Source organism: Cetorhinus maximus, chromosome 16, assembly GCF_964194155.1.
Source record: "Cetorhinus maximus chromosome 16, sCetMax3.hap1.1, whole genome shotgun sequence".
NCBI classification, from domain to species: Eukaryota; Metazoa; Chordata; class Chondrichthyes; order Lamniformes; family Cetorhinidae; genus Cetorhinus; species Cetorhinus maximus.
Genome location: NC_135894.1, coordinates 64,192,576 through 64,208,674, shown reverse-complemented (window position 1 = coordinate 64,208,674; position 16,099 = coordinate 64,192,576). Strand labels below are relative to the sequence as shown.

The 16,099-nt window shown below is 38.0% G+C and overlaps 1 protein-coding gene across 1 annotated transcript in view; it reads left to right on the top strand.

Annotated features, from left to right (window-relative positions):
- cnksr2a (connector enhancer of kinase suppressor of Ras 2a) overlaps nucleotides 1-16,099 on the top strand; it is a 579,431-nt gene that overhangs the window by 151,068 nt on the left and 412,264 nt on the right. Inside the window, exons 3-4 of the mRNA XM_078559925.1 lie at nucleotides 307-509; nucleotides 7,295-7,382. Of these exons, the coding sequence (XP_078416051.1) occupies nucleotides 307-509; nucleotides 7,295-7,382 (291 nt within the window). The remainder of the gene's footprint in view (nucleotides 1-306; nucleotides 510-7,294; nucleotides 7,383-16,099) is intronic.

The following is a 16,099-nucleotide window of genomic DNA, read 5'->3' as shown; positions in this document are numbered from 1 at the left end:
TAAATGACCAATCTTAAAGTGTTCATGATTACTAAATAGAATACATAGGGACTTAAGCTTTAAACTTTTTTCCATATATGAACTGGAAACCGCTCAAGAGAGCAGTTGCATATATGACGTTATTTTCTGATTTTGGATATTAGTTGCAGTGTTATGTTTGAATGGTGGAACAGGGATGTACAGAAAAATACAATTTTTAAGGAGTACCATGTTTAATTGAGTGATGCTCTTAGGATCAAGTCCATACAATATTATCATGAAATCGCAGACTTACATAGAGTTATTTAGCTTTTGCTTCTTTTTCAGAACTATGGGCTTGAAACCGAGAACCTCAAAACATTATCCCACAAACTGAATGCATCTGCCAAAAATCTTCAGAATTTTATAACTGGTCGGAGGAGGAGTGGGCACTATGACGGAAGGTCCTCTAGGAGATTGCCAAATGATTTCCTGACATCAGTGGTGGATCTCATAGGTGCTGCTAAAAGCCTTCTGGCATGGCTGGACAGGTAATTCTAAGAATGCAACCGTGTCTATACTCTGAGTGTAAGACAAAATCTAAATGTGCGCGAGGTTATTAGCTTATTTGAATCAATTAAAGTTTTGTTTGCCATGATATTTAACTTTCCAATCATCCTAACTACACGTTCTGCACATCTTGCTGTGTTAACCAGTACATTTAATTACTATTTGTGAGTACAGAACTGATTTACAGATTTTTATTTGTATAAAGTTCTAGAGAAACTGTACAAAGGAGCTGACTTTCATCAAATAAAACCCCGAAAATCGCTGTAATTTTTTATCCAGGATGTATCTCAACAATAATTGAAATGTTTAGTAATTTGAACAATGTTTAAAATGCTTTATCAGCTTTTTTTTAATATTGATTGGTTTTATTGAGCTTACTTTCTCTCTCAGGTCAGCTGTTCACCATTGCACCTTCAAGCAGACAGCTTATCTCATCATGTATTTGTATTTTGCCAGAGTTTTCTTTTTCCATGAAGATGGATATAGCGATATGTAATAACGAATCTTGATGGTGAAGATGTTATCATTCCAGTATGACTTTCTGTTAAAAAAAGGCTGCAATTTTAAGATGTAGAATGTAATGAAAACGTTTGTAGGGCTTTGACAGAAATGAAAGAACATATAACAGGGGAGCATGAAGAAGTAGAAACTTTCATGAATGCTCAGAAAGTATCTAAGCATAAGCTCAAATTCCTATGGTAATTGGCACCGTCCAAACCAGAAACTCACCTCAAGAACAAAACGAGGACTAACCTGTAATATCTGGTGAAGCCTTCGGTTCTTATTGCGTGTAGGTCCTCTGCTCCTGCCTTTCTAGCAACAGGGCTGGAAAGATGCACCCCAGAGTATGAAACCCAAACTCCAGGATGGGCTTTGTTTGCTTCCAGCAGCTGGCTTGCAGATGAATTAACTTGGTCTCAACAGCAACCCTTAGTGACCATTTCCCTACGTAACAACATCACTATTGAGTGAGTAACGTTATTAATAATATTAGTTGCAAGGCCTGAGAATTTGATGGATGCTAAATAAATACAAGCTTTTTATTTGTTAGACATCTGAAGGCTTTCCATGTACCCAACATTTTCAAAGCCACAGATGCCCCCCTCAGACATGTATATATCTCAAGACAATACTTGTATATTGTTTTAATCCAGACACCAAAGCCAAATACTTCAAAAGTCCCACTTACAATTAGCCGGTCTAAAATTTCAAAATAAAAATAATTTGAGTAAATTCTGCTTGGTTGACAAAGTGCAGAATGGGTGTGGACTGCTGCTGACTGTCTTGTGATTAATTGCACTCAAGGGAAATAAATATAAATTAATTATAAGGTCAAAAATTGGGCTAAAGTATTCGATAGTTTTTGTTTTCAGTTGTGTTAATGGTTTTCAGCTTTATCCAATATTTGTCACTAGTTTTGATTGACCCACTTTTAATGAGCCTTCTGAAATGGATAAACCCTTGAAAAAAGAATTGTGTGAAGAATGTAGGTGCAGGTAATGATATGCCCATTGCTCCCAACGATAACCTTAGTGCTATTAACAGTACAATAACATTGACAGATGAAGATCAAGTTAATTTAAATGTGAGAGGTTAGCTAATTGATTGCTTGTAGTTCATCACTGATGGCAACTAAAGTTGTGACCAAAACAGTGAGTTGTTTTAGCCAGCAGATGATAAAATGATACAAACATATTTTGAATTTTGCAGTTATGTAGCTGAAGAGCATAGTATTTTATAGGAATGGTGGTGCCTTGAATGACTTGTGTTTGATATACTAACATGTTCTGTGCTTTACCTGTTCAATCGTATTCATGTTTGTAATCTTCCTAAAATCAAATTCCTTTTATATGGAAATCCAGACCTCCCCTTTTATACTATTAAATAGTTTGTGTCATGTTTCACAAATTTATTTGTTTATACGTATGCATTTACATGAAAGTGAAAAACTTCAAAGTCATTGACTGTGATCTGCCCGTATATAAGAGAAAATATATACCTTCTCCTTTGGTTTAGCTGTGTACAAGTATCTTAATTCAAATAAAAAGCCCTTGAATCATTACTATTGTGTTATATTGGGCACAGAGCCTTTTATACAGTGTGCTTTGAAGAGAGTATCTCACCTTACCTCATACTGTTTATATTTTACAGGTAGTAGAGCAGTGCATAGCTCATATGGAGTTGTGATTGCTTATTCATTTTTGGTAAAGCTATTCCTAGAACAACCAAGTCTGGTTTGTGCAATTCATTTCTCCTCTCTCCACTGAATATGCAGAATATTTTATGCTTGCCTATGAAGTATTTTTATTCCGCTAGTCAGGCAGATTGGATAATTTCTAAGTGATTTCCAAGGAGTTATAGACACCTTTTCCCACAGACAAGCATAATGTTCATGTCACAAAATGCTATTATATTTTTTAGACCCTATTTATTACTTTTTTTAAACCAAAGCAAACTACATGGTTATACCTTTAGGGCATTGCTAAGTTGCATAGTTAAAATTAAAAGCCCTGGAAAGTATTTGGACATTCGCAAAACCACAAATATGATTCAGAGCATATAGTGAAGTTTCTTTTGCTGCTTATTACTAAAAATAGGTTCCGTAATTACATAATGCAGTATATTCCACTGTCTGCTCATGGTTATCCCCATGTACTTTCCATAGTTCCCATTATTGCTTGTGTCACTTTTGGTTGTCAAATGCAGGTATGTTGATTTCTTGTTTAACTAATTGGTTCAAGTGTTATAGTTTCCTTTTCTAGAAACCAAAAGACGTTTGACCTGTAAAAGCAACTTTTGAGGTTAATTAACCTATTTTAGATGTAATTGTGGAATTTTGTACTTTTGATGGGTGTTAATTGCTGTATGCGCAGATTGCAAAGCCTCTTACACTAGATCATTACTATTGTTAAGAGGACCCGACTATAGCTACTATCTAGTGATAGTTTCAGTATGGTATTTATGATAATAGGTGTGTGTTATTCAGCTTTACTAAGGGGGAGATGGTGACGTAGTGGTAATGTCACTGGACTAGTAATGCAGGTGAATTCTCTGGGGATATGGGTTCAAATCCCACCATGGCAGCTAAATAAAATCTGGAATTAAATGCTAATCTCAGTAATGATGACCATGAAACTATAATTGATTGTCATAAAAGCCTATCTGGTTCACTAATGTCCTTCAGAAAAGGAAATCTGCCCCCCTTATCTGGTCTGGCCTACATGTGACTCCAGACCCACAGGAATGTGGTTGACTCTGAAATGGCTGAGCACTCAGAAGCCACTCAGTTCAAGGGCAATTTGGGATGGGCAACAAATGCCTTGCCAGTGAAACCCACATCTCATGAAAGAATGTACTTCTCCCCCTAGAATAAATCCTCAGGTTTTTAAAGTAATTTAAAAAATACTCCAAAATTCACAGACCTGCCAATTATAAGATTTAACAAAAGTCTTGCAATTTTTGAGAGTTGTTCAAGATTTGTTTATATGACCTCTTTCCACCTACACATGAAAGGTATCATTAAGCGTGGTCTGTTGTTTGCTATAAACTCACCTCCAGTACACCATCAAAAGTAATATCACTGGACTAGTAATCCAGATTAGATTATATGCTATAGATTATATATAGGCATAGATTAATGCTTTGGGGATTCAGTTCAAATCCCACCACAGCAGCTGGTGTAATATAAGGGGAGATGGTGGTGTAGTGGTAATGTCACTGGACTAGTAATTTTGAGGCCCAGGTTAATAGCCAGGGGGTGTGGGTTCAAATCCCACCACAGCAGCTGGTGGAATTTGAATTCAGTTGATTAATAAAACAAAAAAAAGGTTAAATGATGCAAATCATTGGAATTTCAATCTGTTGCACTTTTGCACCAGTCCGTCACATTAGAAAAATTGGCTTAAATAATCAGCTAGTCATTCTGATTTGCCGATAATACTATTGCCACCACAATTGTCAGGAATGAGGAACTGCCAAATGGCCCAATCAGGATATACCAATAGTTTCATCAATCTGTTTTTGACCACCATTCTCTTTCCTGTTTCGGGGTTAGCAAGTACAGCCGAAAGCAACATTTTTAATAGCATGAACAAGTTTTTTTAAAAATCTATCCATTAATACATTTTGAATTTCTGCAAGCATTTTCTCTGCAGTCTCGCTTGTCTCTCTGTTGCCTTTAGCCTAATTCCGATTTAACTTCTGTAGCTTGGGTGGGGGTATTCTTGTCTGAGTGCATGGTGGAGGTGTGCCACTCAGGGATAGTAATTTTCACATGATCCTGGGTAACTGTGTAATATCTAGATTTTAAAGAAATACTCCAAATTCACCACACAGGTTAGAGAGGAAAGTATTTCGGAATAACTTCTTTATACAATAAAAACATCATCTGGATTTTATTTTTTGAACTTGAAAAATTGTATTGATTATTTGTAGGTCTGGTATGTTTGCTAGAATTTTTGATTGCATTCTGATGCATATTGAAATTCTAATTGTTTTGGTTGTCACTTTGTAGGAATTTATTGCACTGACCTGTTTTAGTACCAAAATATTGGGTCATTTATACTTATGATGGTTTTATGTTGCTTGATAGCAGCAAAACCATCGTAAGATATGTTCAGAGAAAGATGAAAATTACTTGCTATTTTAATTAACTAATAGGTAAATAATATTGCATGTATTGTCAGTAAATTTTAATTTTTTGTTAATTTGAATTTTTCTTAGAGCAAAGACAACTCATATTTTCAAATTATTGAATAATTCATTTTTTCAAGTAAATATTACTTTCAATGAACTGTGGTGGTCTGTAGCTATGAAGCCGTGTATCTTTTTTTACCTCAGGATGTATTCCTAGAATACATTTTTGATGCATCAACTATTGCCCCGGACTCAGAGGCAAAGGAATGACTTTCCCTGTTCACCTTCCGTACAGTTGCCCAGAGACTTTTCGCAGACCTGCAAGCAGAGATTTCTATTAATCCGCTGTCTGATCCAGTGCAGCACCCTATACGGGGGATCCATGACGTCTAAGAGCAGCAGAGAGGTTCTTCAACTAATAAGATTTTTAAAACCCTCACCAAATTGCGTGGAATACAAATCAGGAAGTAAAAACAGCAAATGCAAATTACACTTAATCATTGTGTATGAAGCAAAATGAAGATTTGTACATAGAGATGGGATTATAGGAGATAAAAGAGAAAAACAGAAAAAATCTTTTTAAAAGACTTAAAAGAAACAGTAATTGTCTACTGAGGGAATGAGACACTTCACAAGTAAAATTAATTTTTCAGGACCACAGAGGTTGTTCATAAGTAATTATCGCTTATTATGCTGTTTAAAAACTCAAATGAATGCACTAACCCTGACCTTTTCAGTCATTTTTAGCGCAAGACTAGCGGGTAAGTATCCTAAGTTCCCGCACTTGCAGTCATTTCAATGGCAAGTGCATCAGTGAGGACTGCAATAGTGCACCCTGTGGAGGAGCAGATTATTTCTGACAGCAGCATCTGATGTTCTGCATTTAACTGCACTAGCACGTCGCTGAAAGTTGCTGTCAGGTTTACCCCGTAATAACAGTGTCTGCTCTTAGCCTCTCTTATTATTGCAGCAAATTCAGGCCACCAAGCTGTTGGGCTGCTGTGGAGCTGTGATAACATTAAGCTGCACTCTAGGTCTGGGACTGCCTGAGAATATAATTATAATAGTTATTGTTTTTATTCACAGTGTTCTCCTGACTTAATGATGATAGCTGCCAAGTTTCCTTATTGGCTTTTTGCAGATTTTTGCTAGTCTTTTTGCGGTGTCTTCTATTTTCCTTGGTCTTCCAATCTTCTTTAGCCGTTAACATGTTAGCTGCGACCTCATGTCTATAATCCAAACTGCCATTTCAATGCAGTACGAGTGTGACATTGTCAGTTGGGTAATCATTCAGATGAAAGGCTACGCTAAAGCTTCATCTCCCTATTCCAGTGATTCAGGTGGGTGTTCAAGATCTTACGGCACTATTGAATAAAGGAAATGGTATTTTCTCAGCGACCTGGGCACACTTGTTTGTCAGCTACCACCTAAACAGCAAATGGCAATTCGCTGCTGTTAGTGGAATAATACTGCGTGGAAAGTGCCTGGCACGTTTGCCTGCATCACAGCAATTACAGCATTTAAAAGTAACTAGGCACTTCGAAATGTTGCTAAGGTGATAAAGCGCTGCGTAAATTTAAGTCTTTTTAACTCTCTCCTTGCTATGCACTGTGCCACCAGCTTGATGTAATTCAGTTACGGCACATTGATATCAAATTTCAATCTGCCATTTGGGGAATTTGTTTTAACTTTCTGCATGTGTACATGTTCAGGTGGCACAACTTTTGTACTTGAATAAAATTAGAAAAATGCTTTTGTAGTGATGAATCTTTCCTTGACCATCAGCTGGAATATGAAATGTACATTTCCCCACTTCTTTACGCATCATCTGGATTTTATTTTTTGAACTTGAAAAATTGTATTCTATGAATTGATTATTTGTAGGTCTGGTATGTTTGCTAGAATTTTTGATTGCATTCTGATGCATATTGAAATTCTAATTGTTTTGGTTGTCACTTTGTAGGAATTTCTTGTACTGACCTGTTTTAGCACCAAAACATTGGGTCATTTATATTTATGATGGTTTTATGTTGCTTGACAGCAGCAAAACCATCGTAAGATATGTACATGCACTTTTGATTTTCATTACTGCTATTTATAATGAAATGTTATAATTTTCTTTTCCCATCAGATCTCCATTTGCTGCAGTGACAGACTACTCTGTCACTAGAAACAACGTAATTCAGCTCTGCCTGGAACTGACCACCATTGTACAACAAGTAAGGGAACTACTTTTCTGTTGGGAAGTTGTGTTCATTCACTAATCCTTCTATGTACTTGATGGGATATTTTCATTTATGTGTTATGGCTATCTTTGATTAGTCTGATTGAAATTACTAATTTCTGATGAATTGTGACCCCATGTGTACTTAGGTTCTGGGTCAGAACTACTCAAATTGAGCCTGCTAATCGTTTTGAGTACTCTGTTTGCAGCCCCCCCCCCTCCGAATACTAGGCAAAGGGGGCAATTTGTTTGAGCATGGTGGCCTGAATATTTGTTTAATCATCTCACTAAACAATGGTAATTATATAGAATTTCTGTATTTAAGCCAACATATTGAACTCTACAAGTTGTATTAAAAATTCAAATTTGAAAATAGATGAGATGGGAGCCACTTTTATGTTTCTGTTATTTAAAGGAGACAGGTAATATATAATACTCAGCAAGTATTGTAAGCAGAAACTGAATCTCCTTCTAAATCTGACTGAAATTATGCTTTTTTTTGTCTCTTTAATGTCCATTTTTCATTTGAACCCAATCTTATGCTAAATAAACCCCAAACAGAAGTTAGCTTGGATATAAGTTGACAAATATCAAAGATTGTTCCATTCGATTAAAACTCATGTACACATTTTGAAGTTAAAGTTGCAATGACTGCAGTAATTTACAGGGAAGAAAGTTGGTTTCATGCAGCATTTATAGAGTAGAGTACAACTTGATTTAAAAATAGAAGAATTGTACAAAGATAGTGATTAAAAATGAATATCCTGATGTTTTCTCCTGTTGTTTCCAAATATTGCTACAGATAAATGCTGACAGACAGTGTAATGGTAGTCGTCTCTGCATTTTGAATATCTGTTTCACTTTTGTAGAGTTCAAAATGCTTGCTGATGACCAAAAATCTCAAATTATAATTACTAATGATAAGTTAATGTCAATTTTTCCAAAAAAACACTGTGCTATAGTATATTATTTTGCTGTTCCAGTTTCTCAGTTGGTAGTGTCTTATGACTTAAAAGGATAATCATGTGAGAGTTAGCTCCAAATTTTCTTCGATAATGGTTAACAGTAACTCTTGGTAAGTGTGAAATTTCTGTTGTGAAGCCTACCTTTGCAGTGTAAGTGACACTAGATTGGTGAACTATGGAGAATTGAATATTAAACGTTGTTGTTTGCCATTTTTACCATTCAAACTTTTTAATTTGATTTTGAATTGTCATCTTTCATCAATCAGTTTGTTCCTAAAAAGATTATGTATACTCAGAACCATTTACTTCTTATCAGAAAAGTGAATGCTATCAGTAATGTAAAAATATTTCACTGTTAAATAATAGAGTAGGAGTTTACATCGTAATTCCCTTGCATAATGAGCTTACAATCTCAGCTAAATCCCCAGGGAGATGGTCAGCTTTGGTAGGCTACTTTACCGCTAGGATGGAAGGAGAATTGCTGAGTGATTGGCTATAGAATAAGACTGAAAAATACCTGGGAACAACTCACCACCTTAGCTGGGTGAAGACGGCAAAGAAAAAGAAATGCCAGGTTTTAAATTAAATTTCTGGGTATTTTTCTTGTGTGAGTTATGTGCGGGCCTTGAAATTTAGGCATGCACATTTTTGGATATATGGAATGCAGGGTCCGTTCCTTGTGCATGAGTGGAGATGAATATTGTTATATTGGAGCCACAATGGTGAAGCGTTGTACTGTACTGGCTGGGATAGTGTCGCAGCAACCCTTGGGTAAATGAGTTCTGGATCGGGGTTGAGTCCGGGGATCAGATTGGTCAAGCTGAGGGTTGGGGAGGCCTGGAGTTTGCAGGTACCGACAGGGGGTGCTAGTGAGTTAAATATGGGGTCAGGAGAGCATTCGTGACCCAATTTTCAGGTCACCCCATTTAAAATAATTGCCTCCTAGGCAATCCCAAGAACTGGTTTCCCTGAAACAGAATGATCCGTGTGCACATGTCTCACCTTTTTTTGTATGTTTTCAAATCCAACAACAAATACTTTTTACCTTATCTATACAACCCTCTTTCACCTTTCATAAGTGATCTTTGTTAAGCCCTGCTTGTATTTATAATTTCAGAAAGGTTGATTTCTCCTTTGGTCATCATGAATTTAAAATCTTTGTTCTCTTTACAAACCGTAACTGAAAAAACCTGAAGAAGGCCAGAAAATAAATGCTTGAGTATTTTATTGCTGTAGGCTAGAAATTAGAAGTGGTGTGACTAGACACTAATGAATAAACAAAATCTAACACCTACTTTTTACAACCCAGCACAAAAACTGAAAATAGAAGTGACATTTGTTCATCGCTATAATATTTCCAACTTACGGGTAGCCAGATGAAACCAGGGATAAAATACCTACCTCCCCACGAGATGGTTGTTGGTTTGTGCTCGAAGGTTTTCTGTCACTCAAGCCTGCTAACTTGAATGTGAATTTCAGTGGTTCCCAATGTAAGTCTTGTGTAACTGTACTAAACATTTCTTGACATAAGGCATCTCCATGTGAGTGCAGGACTGGGAACCTTGGTTAGAAACAGTCTCCAGATCCAGTGACAAATTTTCTTCCTTATCGATAGGTTTTAATCAAAAACAGTATCTTTAAGCATAATCCTCTGTGACAATTCAAACCAGCAACCACTTGGAGAAATCCTTATACCACTTGATGCGTTTTGACAAATTCACTTGCCACTCAGATATGTTTTCTATACCTGAGCCACTTGCCAAGTGCTTTGAATGAGATTATGTAGTTGTAAAAACAAAAAGCTAAAAGCTACTGCGGATGCTGGAAATCCAAAACAAAATAAAAACAGAATTACCTGGAAAAACTCAGCAAGTCTGGCAGCATCGGCGGAGAAGAAATCAGTCAACGTTTCGAGCCCTCATGGCCCTTCAGCAGAACTGAAGCATAGTTTCAACAAGGGAGAAATATAAATTGGTTTAAGGTGGGTGGGGGGGAAGAGACACATTGAGGGTGTGGTGTGAGCAGATAATCAAAAGATGTCAGAGACAAAAGGGTCAAAGAGGTGTTGAAGGTGGTGGTCTTTGTCTGAGAAAAGTGCTAATTAAGAATGCAAGACAGGATATTCAAAGTACAGCTCTAGTGGTTATGTAGTTGTAGTCGTTTTGCTCCAGGTTTCAGAGTCTTGAGGGAGTTGTGGGGGGTGGGGGAGGGTGGTGTGTGCAGGGACACAGAAATTCAATATCATTGTGCTCCTTTTTTGGGGCCATTAAAGTAAAGTAATGGTGGGAATGAATTTTGGGTTGCAATCTCCCATGCAAAATCTTAGCAGTTTGGCAGCCAGTGACCTTCAGGTGTGCAGAATGACAGTCTGAGACAGTCTTCAAGCGCACTGCATAAGGATATGTTGAGCTCCTAACACCAGTTGCAGGACCCTGATTGAAATTCATCAACATATATGTTGTATATTTTCCTCCCAGTTGTTCTGGGTCTTGAGTGATCTATCCATTGGTTCTTGAAGGGACTGCTGGAGGACATTAAAAAAAAAGGTAAAAGAAATGCTTTAATAGTTTACTTTATGTGTAGCCGGGGGAGAAGGATTCCATAGAAATACTGAAGGCTGCTTCTGGTCGAGTTTTTCCCCCTCCACTTTGTCTCCGCAAGACATACTCGGTATCAGAGCCAGCCAGAATTGATCAGCTCTGGACACCCAATCCACAGCTCACTGGCCTAATGGAAATAATGCCCAGATCCAATTTTGATGAGGGCTCAGGCTGACCTTTAAGGGCACACATTTGGATAGATACCCCCATGTATGCCAAAACTTAGTACAAGGTGAAACCACCCCCCCATACCACCTCCTCCATCTCACCGCAGTGTCCTGGAACACAACAGTTATCCCTCTATTGGCTTGAGATGTTTGTCTGCTTTTATCATTGACTTCATTGTGTCATTATGAACAAATTCTCAACTTACATGAATGTATCAGGCCAACTGTTGCAAATGCGGGTCTTTCCAAAATGGTTATGTTTTAAAATGTCTCCTTTAACTTAAGGTAAAACAGAATGTTATGAATTGGGAGGATGGTGATCATGCTAAACCTCTGCCTGGAGACAGGCCTATATGATCTGGGAGTCATGGGGAAAGAAACCCAAAACGAAACCTATTGAAAATCAAGTTTTCACACCTTGACACAGAAAAGGAACAGCTACCTTTTGGAGGCAGACACAGCAACAGAGAGAGAGAGAATGCAGCTACTGCCTTGAAGAGCAGGAAAGATGATTTTTATGTTATCAACCAAGCAGGATGCTGGTGAGAGATGGTTCTCTGCCTGAAAAGAAGAAGATGGAACAGAGAGGACTTATGGAGATTTAAGGAACAAGGAGTCATCCCTACTGAGCTCTGGCATTGCCGGGATTGCAAGAGCTGCCGGCCAATCTGATTAGTCGTCAGCTCCTGAGGGTGGGACTTGCTCCCCGTGAGGGGCGCAAGTCCCACATTTACCTTGCTGTTGCTGTCTGAAGTGTATTATTGCTGTGGGGTGAACTTTGACCGACTTTATAGCGAGGGACGATGAGGGAATCAGGTGAGCAAATCGTCCCTCAGTAAAGGCCAGCCCCAGGAATTAAAACATGAACAGAGTGGTTCAGAGTCTGGTTTAAAAAAGGCCAAACGCTGATGACACTTTAGTGTCTGACTTTAAAGAAGAACAAATGAAATTACTGAATCCAGAGGATAAGAAACATTATATGAACATTTGAATTGGGAGCAGCAGTAGGCCACTCAGCCCCTTGTTGCTTCTCTGTCATTCAATAAGATCATGACTGATCTAATTGTAACCTCAACTCCACATTCCTGCCTACCCCGATAAACTTTCACCCCTTTGTTTATCAAGAATCTATCTACCTCTGTCTTAGAAATATTCAAAGACTCTGCTTTTGACACCTTTTGGGGAGGAGAGTTCCAAAGATTCTCAACCCTCTGAAAGAAAAAAAATTCTCCATAGCTCTGTCTTAAATGGGCGGCCCCTTATTTTTAAACAGCGATCCCTAGTCCTAGATTCTCCCATCCTAGATCCTAAGAGGAAACATCCTTTTACAATAACAGGGGATTTCTTCTTGGATTACAGTTTACAGCTGCTAATATCCAGAAGCCAGATAGTTTGCCGACAGTCAGTGATGTTATTCTTTAAAAAGTTAAGCAGACCAAACAAATTGTAAAACTTTTGGGCCTATCATAAATATTATCCCCAGGCTCTAGATGGTGCACCATCCACTGTAGATTTTTAAAAAGCAATATGACAGATGCAAAACCACGGTGCAATCTTTTAATCAAAGGTATGGAAATGCCATACAGATTATGCAAAATCGAAAAGGAAATCTTTTGTGGAGGTGGAATAAAAATGGCACTCTCATTTGAAAGAGAGTTGTGACTCAGTACTTGCACAAGCTGGACTTTAAAACTTAATTGTCACATGCAATTCATTGTTATGGTTTGTTAAGCCTTGTAATATTGCCAAGACAGAATGTTTAATGGTGAAAATGTGGCAAAAAAGAGAAAGAATGCTCTCTGAACTCTGTGTAATAAGTTAGTTGTTAATGTGTTTGCAATGTGGTAGTTTGTTGTATTTTGATGGTGTTATGGAAAAATTATTGTTATGGTAATGCATTTTCATTATTAGGAGGAAGGTAGTATGAATGCAGGACTTTACAAGACAGTTATGTTCTAAAATGTTTCCTTTAACTTTTGGTGCATCAGCATATTCTGGATAAGGGGAGACGGTGGTCCTACTAAATATCTGCTTGGAGACAGGCCCATGTGATCTGGTAGCTATGGGAAATTAAACCCAAAACAAACCTGTTGAAAATCAGGTGACAGTTTCTACACCATAACACAGAAAAGGAACAGCTGTTTTTCAGAGGCAAACATAGAGAGAGGGAGAGAGAGTGAGACAATGCAGATACTGCTGTGAAGAGCAGAAAAAGACTGTTTTTGTGTTGGCAACCAAGCAGGATGTTGGTAAGAGGTGGTTCTCTATTCACAAAGAAGAAGATGGAACAGACAGGACTTTTGGTAATTTAAGGAACAAGAAATTGCCGAGCTGGGCCTTGCTGGTAGAAGTCAGTTCCGGAATACTCAGACTGAGTTGAACAAGTTTCGAAAGACACTGAAGTATTCAACCTGACGTGACAGGGAGAAGTGAACCTGTTGGAAAACTGGGAGTGATTTTGGACTTGATCTTGTGATGCAGTATATCAGCCAGAAGTGTGGTGCACCGCAAAAGGAGTTGGAAGACGTAACTTGATTGCATTAATGAGTTGATGCAAAATTACTTTTTCTTTAGTTTGGTGCATTAGTTGCCTGTTAAGTAACGTTTGACCTTAATTGATTTTAGTTTGCTTGTTACAGTAAAAGTTTTAAAATGTGCAACCATATCCTTCATTTTTTTTTCAGCCAGTTGCTGGGAAATTCACCTCTTTCTAAAATGTTCTTGGTCTCTATGGGGATCTTGGCACAACCATGAAATAGGTTTTAACCTGGGTTAATTTGGATTTGTGAATAGCACCTGCTAGTATAAATTGATAACAGATTTGATTAGATTGTTGATCTTGGATATTGATACAGTTTTGAGCATTTGCCTGTTTTGTTTCTTAATACCTGTATATTGTCCATGACATTTTTTTTTAAAATCTCTATTAAATTATATCCCCTGCTTTAAAACTGCATCCTGTTGTAGAACTGTCCAGAGACTATAGTTTACTTACCACTATGTGACAAAGGAAAAATCCTCAGTTAGTATACTTTCTGCACTAGTGATGAGACTTGTCTCCTGCGCCCCTTCAGTCCCTGCAATTATCACATATTCTCAGCTGTAGAAATGTTATATATTAATAATTTGCAATGAAGCTGATATACAAGATTGCCAAATGTAACATAAGTACTTTGCTTTTTAATTTTGCAACTTTGCTGGCATTAGGGATTTGCTTCTGACTGGTTCTGCATTTGTCAGTGTTATTCAACCAAACGCTGGAAATGTGTAGTTCTCATCAGTGTGAATTGTTAACTTACCTCCTATGAGTCATAGAGTGAGAAATTTAAATGAGCTCTTTGGGAAAAAAAGTGTTGAAAATCTACTGAATTTATTTTTTGTTTTCCTTTCAGGGAGAACTATTGCCAACATTTATAGTGTGAGTCCTCATTAGGAGAATTTTCGTTTTTAGAGACCAACACTTATGCAGAAAGCTGCAAACCATCTCACATAAAGCTGTGAGAGGTTTAATGAACTTTCTGCAATGATATTACCTACACACACACGCATATATATTATATATATATAAAAATGATGACCATTTAAATATATATATATATATATAATGATGGCCATTATATATACACACATATAAAATGATGCCCATTATGGTTTTGCCACAACTTCATTTGGTGGGAAGATATTTGAATTATGATGAGAGTGGTGTGCAGGATGCCTAAAGCAGTTCCCCTGGGAGTTTGGAAAGAAGTGAGGCCAAGCTCGATTTTAACTACCAGGCCTCATTTTAATATTTGAAATCAGTCACCCAGCTAGAAACCGGCAGAAATGATGATGAAGCCGATGGTTGAGAACGATTCCTGCTGCAAAATCATTGCTTGCAAAGTGTAGTGGAGGGAGGGCTGCGGCAGAGGCCACTCAGGAATTCCTGCACTTCTGCTTCCCCGAGCCTCTGAGGGAACTTTCCAAACATATTACTTACTATTATCTCATCTGACCACTCTGCTGCATTCCACCAGACTTCTCTGGCAGGTTTCACACTGCATTTAAGACTCTTTCCTTTAGTACTCCATCACAGCACCAACGTCATCCTTGGGCCGTAACCTTTAGTGTTAAATGAAGCACCCACCTGCCTTCACTGGGGGGAGCCTTGAACAATTTTAGAAATCAGCAAAGGGAAAATGTGCATCCTCAGATTTAGAAGTGAACTTCAATTTTAATCCCTCTCACTGTTCCCACCTGGTGGTGGTGGGAATTTAGAGTTGGTGTTATGAGCAACCAGTGTCTCGGTAATTGTAAACAATTCATCAGATAGTTTTATTCCTTCTTTCAGCTTTTCCCATGTTACATGAGATGGTGTAACAATGCTGGTTAATCACTCCTTCACATCAACCATCATTTTTTGGATTTGGTGCATGGTTTTACAGCCAGAAGTCCTACCTACCGCTACCCATTTTCATTTATCCAGGCTGGAGACCAGCACTGATACATGCTGGCTTGCCTGTGCCAGTGGCTGGGTTCTTCCGTGACCAACACATCCTGGGGTGGGCCTTGAGCCCATGGCCTTTTAGCTCAGAGTCAGGAAAGCCCTACCTACTGAGCCACTCCAGCTCCTGATTTTTCTCTCCTTCCCCCTATGGGATAGTATCTTAATTATATTATCACCCAGGCGAGACAGCTTGGCAGGTGGGCGGAGCAGTGTCCTACTTGGTCTGTACATTACTGCACCGTGCCATCTGCGCATTGCATGTCCCTTGAGGATTGCTGTGTATTGAATTTCCCTGTGATTTCCTGTACACCTTTTCCAAATGCAGAATACCTATCTGCAAATGTCATTTGGCACAGCGTCAACAAGAAATGTTCCTAAGAACATGCAAACAATTCTGTAATTTGGAAAAATGGTAAAGTTATAAACTGTTCTAAAAAAGCACCTTGGATGAAATTACAGATATTAGTCATTGAGTTATATTGGCTGCAGTATAA